Raw genomic sequence first — 11,073 nt, 5'->3', positions numbered from 1 at the left:
CATCTTCAAGAGGGGCTTCCAGGGGCTTGGGAAGCCCCAAGGATGGAATGGACTTGAGGGTGGCTGTAGGAACCAAAGGACCAGATGGGTCAGCGGTCACCTTGGCAGGTGCCACCATGGGCAGATGACCCCGAGGGCCTCTGCCCTGACCCCCTGTTGCCCACTGATAGCAGGTGACCCCATCTCTCACCTCTCCAACCCCTGGACTTTGGCCTCCAGGGCACTATGTCATGTCAATACAGGAGAGGTCAAAGCAGTTGTATTAAGCAAAGCCCTATTTCTTTCCATACCTGAGTTTGTGGGATAAGATTTGCACATGCTCCGTGTGATTTTTACCAGTCTGCCTGCTTCCCCGACATCGCGATGAGGAACAGAAGCACGGGCCTCCCTGGCAGGCTCTGCACAGCAAAACTGGCGCTGCGGCTGGGCCTGAGCCCCGCCTCACCGCGCCATCCTCTCCCTCTCCACCCAGTTTAAGGAAAAGGCCACTAAGACCCCTGCTGTCCTGCCAACAAAGTAGGGAAAGGGAAGCGCCGGCCGTGTGTTTGGAACGAGGCGAGGATCCGGTGTCTCTCCACGCACAAATGCTGTTGTTTGCATGGAATCCACGCACTGGACAAGCCAGGGATCCCGTGCAGGGAAGACTCGCAGCAGGCCTGCTCCGCCTCAGTCCTGCCCGCCGGTCAGCTTGTGAAACAGGTCCTCGTCGAGTGTCTCATTCTGGTCCTTGGAGCGGGTGGACAGGAAAATGTAGCCCCCGATGTACTCGTGCACGACCTTGCAATCCGCGCTCAGGCAGGTGAACGCAATGGAGACGTTTTGGTCAAACTCGATCGCCACCTAGAGGAGGGAGGAGAGAACGGCATGGAGAGACGCTGCACAGCAGGAAGTGACCCCTGGAGCCAGGACAGCTGACGTGGCCACCACAGGGACTTCCCCCAAAGGAGCAGGAATGGCAGTTAAGAAAACCTGTTTGCTCTCTTTGCGCCCTCTTGTGGCGCCGACTTCGCCACGCTTGTAAAATCTGACTGCCCGCACGCATTCACTATGTAGGTTCTGTCTCTCTTCTTTAGATTGAGAAACTTCCCAAACAATGCCTGTGTTGAGGGTCAAGATGGTTTGCAGACTCTTTCATGGAGAGTATAAGGTCTTCCCAAATTTTCCAACAGCCACTGCCCTGTGAACCTTCCCAGCTGAAGGTCATAAACCAGAAGCACGGGGAGAGCCGTCACTGGTTCTCAGCCGGTACTGTCTGCTGGAGTCACCTGGACAGCTCTAATGATGCCTGACATTCAGCTCCCACCCCAAGCCTGATGTAAGTGGTCTTTGGCATGGCGTGGGCAGTGGCATGTCAAAATTCCCCAGGTCTAGGCTGACCTTGTGGCGTGGCTGGTTAAGCCACCGCCTGAGCCCCAACATCCCATAGGGGGCTGGTTTGAGTCCCGGCTGCTCCACTGCAGATCCAGCTTCCTGCTAATGCCCTGGGAAAGCAGCAGAAGACGGCCCAAGTCCTTGGGTCCCTGCACTCCACAAGGGATGAAGCTGCCTGCTTCGGCCTGGCCCAGCCCTGGACATTGTGGCCATTTGGGGAGTGAACCAGCAGATGGAAGATTTCTCTCTCCCTGTGGCTCCTCTCCCTTTCTGTAACTCTGCCTTTTAAATAAATAAATAAAATTTAAAACGAAAACCTCCCCAGATGATTGAAATATCCACCAAGATTTTAGAGCCACTGCCTTAGAGGTTATCTAATCTCAGAACTTCATTCTACAAACGGGGCCCAGGTGGTTTTCAGCATCCTGAGTTCTTAAAAAAAGGTGTGGGTCACCTACCACCCGCTGTGGTGTAGGTTTTCTGTTGGGAAAATGAGAGCGTTCCATCATGGGGGCGCAAAATCAGCTTGCTTTCAATTAGCAATAGGTGCCAGAGTGCCTCTGACTTCACCTGGATAACTCCCCATGGTTTTAGTCCCAGGGTGGGACATCATGGGAGATTGTAACCCAGGCTGAGTCGCAGGAGGCTAAGCTAGCCTCAGGTATCCCTGTGCACCCCACCTGCAGGTCTCCTCTCTGGGGACTGGGCTGCTCTCCTGGGTGTAACTGAACTTTTTGGTTCTCAACCAGTTAGATGTCTTGGTGGCCAGTCGGATGGGGATTAATTTCATAATGTTCAGGATTTATTTCATACAACAGTCACATTCAGGTGGTTTCTGCTGAGGGATTATCATCAGTCTAAGTCTCACGCACTCCTATACTGAGTCTAAGAACATTAAATTGCTCAGCAATTTTAGAGTCTGTGCAGGACATCTGCCCGGAGACCAAGCCAGCTGGCAGTGTTACCTCAAGAACATCTGGCCTGTACTTGCTAGGAGACTGCCCGGAATTGCAGGTGATTGTGTTAGCAGACAACTATCATAGCTTGTGGCTTCTTAGCTCTAGATATAAGGATGCCTTTGTAAGATCAGAATAATCTGTAACCCTGTGGAAACACAGGTTCGCAGGCTCAACACAAATATCAGTAACTTTCGCATTACCTGTCTGATTTCCCAGTTGACATTCCACTGTTTCATATTTGTGAATCTCCAGGTTGTAATTGGAACCCCAGTGACTGCATCGATTCTAATCAATCTATTATAGGAAACTCCCAGAATGTCGTCTTTTTTGCTTCCTTTAAATCTGAAAAAAATAATATTAGTCAAGAGAAGCAACTTTCCACTCACATGCAACTTCTTAAAGATTAGAGAACAAGCTGCTACAGGAGATAATCAAAGCCATCCTGAAGAATTCTTTAAGTGAAACTGACATCAGAGGAAGGTAAGCTAAGAAAAAGTCAATCAACTCACTCAAAGTTGGTGCCAAGTGTGTATGCCAGGCACCCTCTGGGCCCTAGGGATTCAGTGGTGAACTAAGTGTATAGAGCTGATTCTCATGAGGGAGTGACCCAAGAGGAAGTCTAGGGAGAGAGTATCCCAGGCAGAGGGCATAGCCACTTTTTCTGTTTGTATTTTGCTTCGTTCTGCATGCTGCAGGACCTGCCAGGTGGCCAAGGTGACTGACACAGAGGAGGAGGGGGGAGGAGCTTGAGGTAGAGACCACAACTCTTGTAGGCTGTTGCAAGGACTTGGCGTTCCCTCTTGGTGAGACAGGGAGCCTTCACGTGGCTCTGAGCAGAAGCCTGACATGGTCTGACTTCGACTTTAAAAGGATCATTCTAGCTACAACTCTGGCAAGGAGATCAGGTGGGATCTCTGTGGAACAGGCCCATAGGTGGTGGTGAAGGTGCTAAGAAGTGGCCAAGAGGTGGGCATTGCTGTGCAGTCTCTTTGTGTGTGTCTCTCTTTCTGTTGCTCTACTTTCAAATAAATAAGAAGTGGTCATATACCGTGTATGCTTTAAAGGCAGTCAATGGGATTTGGTGATGGACAGGACATCAGTATAAGAGAAGGAACAGTGTCAAGGAAGACTCCAAGGTGGGGTTGGTGCTGTGGTAAGTGAAGCATCTGCCTGAAGCACCGGTGTCCCATATGGGTGCCGGTTTGAGTTCTGGCTGCTCCACTTCTGATCCAGCTCCCTGCTAATGGCCTGGGAAAACAGTAGAAGATGGCCCAAGTGCTTGGGCCCCTGCATCCACATGGGAGACCTGGAAGAAGCTCCTGGCTCCTGGCTTTGGATTGGCCCAGCTCCAGCCACTGCAGCCACTCGAGGAGTGAACCGGTGGATGGAAGACCTCTCTCTCTGTAACACTACCTTTCAAGTAAATAAATAAATCTTAAAAAAAAAAAAAATGACCCCAAGGGATTTGGCTTGACTATCTAGAGGGAGGGGTTGCCACTTAATGGAGATGCAGAAGAATGCAGGGTGAGCAGGTCTGGGGGAAATATCTGGAGTTTTGGACATGTTAAGATGGGATGTCTGAATGGGAGAAAATATTTGCAAATTATGCAATTGATAAAGGATTAATAACCAGAATCTACAAAGAAATCAAAAAACTCCACAACAACAAAATAAACAACCCACTTAAGAGATGGGTCAAGGACTTAAATAGACATTTTTCAAAAGAGGAAATACAAATGGCCAACAGACATATGAAAAAATGTTCAGGATCACTAGCCATCAGGGAAAAGCAAATCAAAACCACAATGAGGTTTCACCTCACCCTGGTTAGAATGGCCCTCATACAGAAATCAACTAACAACAGATGCTGGTGAGGATGTGGGGAAAAAGGCACACTAATCCACTGTTGGTGGGAATGCAAACTGGTAAAGCCGCTATGGAAGACAGTTTGGAGATTCCTCAGGACCCTGAATATAGCCCTACCACACCAACTAGCCATCCCACTCCTCAGAATTTATCCAAAGGAAATTAAATTGGCAAATAAAAGAGCTATGTGCACCTCAATGTTTATTGCAGCTCAATTCACAATAGCTAAGACATGAAATCAACCTAAATGCCCATCAACAGAAGACTGGATAAAAAAAATTATGGGATATGTACTCTATAGAATAGTATACAGTGGTAAAAAAAATAAAATCCAGTCATTTGAAACAAAATGGAGGAATCTGGAAAACATCATGCTGAGTGAAATAAGCCAGTCCCAAAGGGACAAATATCATATATTCTCCCTGAGCACCTAAATTGAGCACCTAAAAGGAAACCTGTAGAAGTGAAACGGCCACTATGAGGAACAATGACTTGATCAGCCCTTGTCCTGACTGTTGAAGAACAGGTACTATTTTATTCTTTTTAGTATTTTCTTGTTCTACTTAATACCATTGGTTGAACTCTTTAATTAATACACAAGTATTCTTAGGTGTTTAAAGTTAACTGAAAATTGGCCAGCGCTGCGGCTCAATAGGCTAATCCTCCGCCTGTGGCGCCGGCACATGGGGTTCTAGTCCAGGTTGTGGTGCCGGATTCTGTCCTGGTTGCTCCTCTTCCTATCCAGCTCTCTGCTGTGGCCCAGGAGTGCAGTGGAGGATGGCCCAAGTCCTTGGACCCTGCACCCACATGGGAGACCAGGAGAGGCACCTGGCTCCTGGCTTTGGATCAGTGCAGTGCGCTGGCCGCAGCGCGCTGGCTGCAGCACGCCGGCCGAAGCAGCCATTGGGGGGTGAACCAACGGAAAAAGGAAGACCTTTCTCTCTCTCTCTCTCACTGTCCACTCTGCCTGTCAAAATAAATAAATAAATAAATAAATAAAGTTAACTGAAAATTGATCCCTGTTAAAAATAAGAGTGGGAATAAGAGACGGAGGTGATGTACAGTTCAGCACACGCTCACTCAGACTTACCCCTAATGGTAGAGCTGGAAATGTGCCATGGGATTCCAAATCCCATTAAGTTGGCATATACCAATGCCATCTTACTAGTTAAAATGATCAGTTTAAGTTCATAATTGATCATAAAGATAGGATTAATTGTCAAAGGGATCACATAAATAAGACCAGTGTCTGCTAGTAATAACTGATAGAATTTAAAAGGAGAGAATGACCCAACATGGGAAGCGGGATACACAGCAGACTCATAGAATGGCAAATGTCCTAAACAGCACTCTGGCCTCAGAACCAGCCCTTAAGGCATTCGAATCTGGCTAAAAAGCCTATGAGAGTTTCTCAGGCATGGAAAGCCAAGACACTGTGACAAAAATATGAAAGATATGAAAAGATGAAAGACCTATATGAAATATCTCTGTGAGTTAGATCCCAGCAGAAAGAAGGGGCCATCAAAGAAGGAGATACCTTTCTCTGAAGGGAAAAGAGAACTTCCACTTTGCCTATGGCCATGTCTAAATAAGATCGGAGTTGGCAAACTCAAGAGGCTTCCATAGCCTTGGCAGCTCATGAAGAGCCTTGACTGATTACTGATGTCATAAATTAGAGTGCCAATTGTTAAATCAACAACGGGAGTCACTGTGCACTTGCTCCCCATGTAGGATCTCTGTCCTTAACGTGCTGTACTATGTGAATAATGGTAAAACTAGTATTCAAACAGTACTTTATACTTTGTGTGTCTGTGTGGGTGCAAACTGTTGAAATCTTTAGTTAGTATATACTAAGTTGATCGTCTGTATATAAAGATAATTAAAAATGAACCTCAATGAAGAATGGGATGGGAGAGGGAGTAGGAGATGGGATGGTTTGTGGGTGGGAGGGTGGTTATGGAGGGAAAAAACCACTATAATCTAAAAGTTGTACTTTCAAAATTTATATTTATTAAATAAAAGTTTTCTAAAAAAATAAAGATGAATGTCTACTAGCCATCCCAGGGTAGATAGATTTATGAATTTGTAGTTCAAGAGAAAGAGAATGTTCTGGGACTCAAGATACACATTTCAGAAGGATCAGCATTCAAGTGAACCAGCAGATTGGCTGAGTCCAAGCAGATGAGTATAGTTTGAGAAGAGAAGTGCTTCAAGAACTGAGGTTTGGGCACTCCAGTATTATAAAAAGTTGGGAGGATGAGAAAGAACAAAGGAGAACAAAAGAACTGGCCAGTGAGGGAGAAGGAAAACCGAGAGTCGGCTGTGCTGGGTCAAGGGGGAGGGCATGGATTCAGCAAAGCAAAGGTCATGGGTGCCAATGGGTGACCTGATGAGAGCAAGTGCAGAGGCCTTGGGAGGACTGACTGGAGTGTGTTTAAGAGAGAGAGAAAGGAAGTGGAGACAGCAGGTAGGTATAACACGCTCAAGAAGTTCTGCTGTAGGAGCAGAGGTTTGGCCTAGGGGTTAAGATGCCTGCATTCCATATTGGAGTGCCTGGGTTTGATACCCATCTTGGCTCCCAGCTCCAACTTCCTGCTAATGCAGGCCCTGGGAGGCAGCAGCAGGGGACAGCTCTCCCTGCCACCCACAGGGGAGACCTGGATTGACTTTGCAGCTGCTGGCATTGGCTGCAGCTCAGTCTTGGCCACTGTGGGTATTTGGGGGAGTGAATAAGTGGATGGACACATGCACACTCCCTCTCTGTTTACCTGTCTCTCTGCCTCTCAAAGAAATGAATAAAAATAAGGTTCTGCTGACAAGAGGGGTGGAGGTCGGGGACTCTGGAGGGAACAGGAGGCTGGGAAGCTGATATGAAAATGGATGGAGCAAAGAGAGAAAAACACAATTTGAGAGAAACAGTCCTAGTTGGATAAGTGACTTCCACACTTTCCTACCTCCTCCTTATCACCCTTGATTCAAGTTTACTCCACTCTTCTTAAATCATTTAATTATTCATTCTGCCACCTTAATCCTATCATCACAAGTTTATCTGTTTCTCTCTGACCTCTGGGAACCCCCCAGGCTTCTCTCCAGCCTCCAGGGAGCTGTGAAACAGAGACCTGGCTTCCCCTGGGATGCACAGGGCATGTGTGTATGTGTGTGTGTGTACACATGCTCATGTATGCACACATATGTTGGTGTCCAGCACAACGCCATCCTCCCTTCCTCTTTTGCTGGGGTGAATAACGCAGGAGTTGCTTGTTTGGGACAGACATGGGGGGACAGATGTTAAATGAGAGGTTTTCATGACATACTGGGTCTTTGGAAATATTCAAGAAAGACAATGAAAACTGTAGTTTCCTAAAAGCCAGCACTTTAAGATGCAAATCAAGGCTGCAGTCCCCAAATGATAAAATGAGAAAGCACTGGAGAGTACTTGCTGCACTACAGGGTTAAGTGTAGGTTTTGCTTCAATATGAACCCTACTGAACTAAATAACACACTTTGAGAACACATTTTGGGAAATCCTTCATTTTACACCAGGGCAGTGCCGCCATGCTCAGTGGGCTCAGGAATGCAGACACTGGGTGCTGTTGCCACGGCATGCCCTTGACTAGGAGGGCACCTGGACATGATGCAGAAGTTCTTTCCTCTGTCTCAGTGTAAAAGAGAAGGGGGCAATAGATGGGTCCCCTACAGAGTCTCCAGGCTCAGAAATCTCCAGAGACCAGTGGGAACAGGAGTGCTACCTGATAAGGCTGGGTGAAGGCAAGACACAGAGTTTGCTGGGACGTCTTAGTCTAGAACCCTACAAACTCTGCAGAGCCACACTGCAAGATGTGGTGTGAGAAACACAGCAGCGAATAGGAGCCAGACGTGGAGGGAGGCCACGGACTTCCTACGCTGAGAGTTGACATTCTCTGCCTGCTTTTGCAAATGAAATCTCTTTACATATTTTAAAATTTCCTTTTGCACATGTAGCAGAGTTTAAGAGGGGTTTTGACACCTTGGAAGGAGGGTGTGGGAGACTGTTATGAGCAGTCTGGGCCATTTGTGAAAGGGCAGTGTTAGCCAAGACTTCCATGTTCTAGCCTACGTGCGAATAAACCCGGCTCCCAGAAGCTGCTTAGCATGGCACAGACAGCGAGAGAGGCAAACCGTGGTGTGATCACCTGACAAGGTAGTAGGTGAGGCCGAATTCAGGTAGGGACTGCCACGCCTGGATGAACCGCAGCTTGGCTTCGACCAGGGGCATCTGGGCCACGTTCTGGTGGGCTTCCAGGATCCGGGCTGCCAGCTGAGCAGAAACGGGAGACATCACTGACCGCGCCGAGATCGGTCCCTCAGCTCCTCCTCCCCAGGGGCACAGTAAATGCGAGGGCCGCTTGCAGCCCAACAAAGACCACTCCTTCTCCTCCACCCCTCCTCGCTCACTCTGGCTTTGTCTGCAATGATGCCCGAGCACCACTGGGGAGAAGCAAGAGTGAGGTGAGCTAGCACACAAGCTTGTAGGGCTCATGGGAATGCAGTGTCTTGGGGTCCTTCTTGCTGGGCTTCATGGAGAATCCATGGACAGTGGTTCCATGGAGTTATTGTTGTTTCATCTTCTGTGAAAGACAGAGAGGGGGAGAGAGAAGGGAGGGGAGGGGGAGGGGAGGGGGAGGGGGAGGGGGAGGGAGATAATCTTCCATCCATTGGTTGGTTCACTTCTGAAATGCCTGCAACAGCCAGAGCTGGGCCAATTCCAAGAGCCCAGAGCTCAATCTGGGTCTCCCGCATGGTTGGCAGAAATCCAAATACTAGGAGCCATCACTGCTGCCCCCCAGGGTGCACATTAGCAGGAGGCTGGAACCAGAAGTGGAGCTGGGACTTGAACCCAGGCACTTCGATATGGAATGCAGGTATCCCAAGCTGCATCTTAACTCCTATGCCAAATGCCCACAACTTAGCTTTGACCTTGTGGGTTCTGAGTCATTTTAAAAAAATGTTTATTTACTTTTATCTACTTAAAAGGCAGAAGGAGAGAGAGAGAGAGAGAGAGAGAGAGATCGATCCTCCATTTGCTGCTTCACTCCCCTGATGCCCACAACAGCCAGGGCTGGGCCAGGCCAGAACCCTGGAACTTCATCTGGGTGTCCCATGCAGGTGGCAGTGGCCCAAGCACTTGAGTCACCATCTGCTGCCTCCCAGGATGCATTAGCAGGAAGCTGAGGCTTGAACCAGCACCTTGATTCTGGATGTGGGTGTCCCAAGCAGCAGCCTAACCAGCTGTGCTATAAGGCCCAGCCTGAATCATTGTATGCTTCATTAAGCTCAATCTTGTACTATTGCCACATGCAGCCAGTAGCACAGTTATCTGATGCAAAATTAACAATAATTTCCAATATCGCCTAATACCCAGGAGACAGTCAAATTTTTCTATCAATTGATTTTTCATGATGACAGCCTTAGATAGATTCCTCCTTTTATTCCAGAAATCAAAGAATTTTCTGCTAACCAATGCACTAATAAGAGTAGCAGTACCTGTTTAGATTTGTGCTTTTTTGCACACCGAGGCGACACAAAACATTCCGGATTCATGTCCATGCTCTCGACACTGGAAGCCGCCTGAGATGATGCGTTCCGGTTTTTCATCCTCAAAAATGAAAGGATGTTGAGGACCTCTGGCTGGTAGGAGCTGTCTGCCATGGTTTTGCCCTTGGAGGCCAGGATGCAGGCAGCCATCCATCGGGCATATTGGTTCTCCTGCGGCAAACACAAGAGGGCTGAGAGGCAAGTTCAAGTGCAAAGCCACTGTGCCACAAACAAAGCAGGACTTGGGCTTTCTTCCTGGTCACAATACAAAGCCATCACCATCCAAGAAGGAAAGAGGTGCAGTGGCACCCGTTCTGAGTGGCTGTTGGCCACCTACACTGACACTCAGTGCTCAATGGAGTTTCTAGATGCTAAGGGTTAATAGGACAGGAATGTCGGCTCTGATAAATTCTGCATAGGGGACTTTGTGTTTAAAGACAGTTCAAGGGCACAAAGGAACACCGTGGAGCACAGGCAGGTGGACCCTCCCACTCCCGGAAAGCCACATAATGGTACCACCACATAGATGACAGCGTTTCCATGGATTTACAATGGATCTGAAAAACTCCTCTCAGGTAGTGACACGGTAGCCATCATAATGTCATAATGTAATGCATCGCTCATGTGTTTGCGGTGACACTGTATGGAAAGAACCTCTGACTATCAGATAAGAGCACAGCACATACAATTATGGGCAGTACATAATACTCAATATTAAGTGAGATTGCTACCGTTTTATGCATTGGCTCCACTTTGCTCATTACTTCAGAGTCTACTCCTTCTACTTATTGCAAAAAGGTGACATGACAGTGTGCTGAGTCACGCTGGCAGCAGTCTCACGCATCCTGTGCTGGCCTGGTGTCTTGATGGCAGCCGAGGCCACGCTGAGTGACCGACCTACAGTGTCTAAGTTTGCTCAAGTGCACTCTGGTGTTCACACTGATGAAATCGCCTGATGACACATTTATCAGATCCTTGTCCTGTTGTTAAGCAATGCATGCCTGTATTTCCATTTTTATAGCATGTCTGATTTCTATGCAAAAAGAAAATGCTGGAAAAAAATCTTAACTGATTTCCTGTATTATTTGTGGTCTAGTTTATCCTTGGTCAAGATTCTAATCCTAAGGTTGCGATCAGGGACACTGGTGGTGGCTTCTGTCTTTCTGTGAGGCCTTTGCTCATCTCTGACTGTGCGAGAGAACGGGAGTGGGCCCCGAAAGCTGAGGGGATACAGTAAACAGAGGGATTGTTCAGAGCTGCAGTAGGTGTGGGACACAGAATTACTGGTCTCAGTCTGTAGTGC

General features: G+C 47.9%; 1 protein-coding gene across 1 annotated transcript in view; it reads right to left on the bottom strand.

Annotated features, from left to right (window-relative positions):
- Nucleotides 1-666: 666 nt before the first annotated feature.
- Nucleotides 667-11,073, bottom strand: part of FERMT1 (FERM domain containing kindlin 1) — a 47,508-nt gene continuing 37,101 nt past the window's right edge. Inside the window, exons 12-15 of the mRNA XM_062202285.1 lie at nucleotides 9,720-9,941; nucleotides 8,369-8,493; nucleotides 2,531-2,672; nucleotides 667-840 (exon numbers count right to left, since the gene is read on the bottom strand). Of these exons, the coding sequence (XP_062058269.1) occupies nucleotides 667-840; nucleotides 2,531-2,672; nucleotides 8,369-8,493; nucleotides 9,720-9,941 (663 nt within the window). The remainder of the gene's footprint in view (nucleotides 841-2,530; nucleotides 2,673-8,368; nucleotides 8,494-9,719; nucleotides 9,942-11,073) is intronic.

The sequence above is a fragment of the Lepus europaeus genome, chromosome 10 (genome assembly GCF_033115175.1).
Source record: "Lepus europaeus isolate LE1 chromosome 10, mLepTim1.pri, whole genome shotgun sequence".
NCBI classification, from domain to species: domain Eukaryota; kingdom Metazoa; phylum Chordata; class Mammalia; order Lagomorpha; family Leporidae; genus Lepus; species Lepus europaeus.
This window is presented reverse-complemented; position numbering and strand designations above follow the sequence as displayed.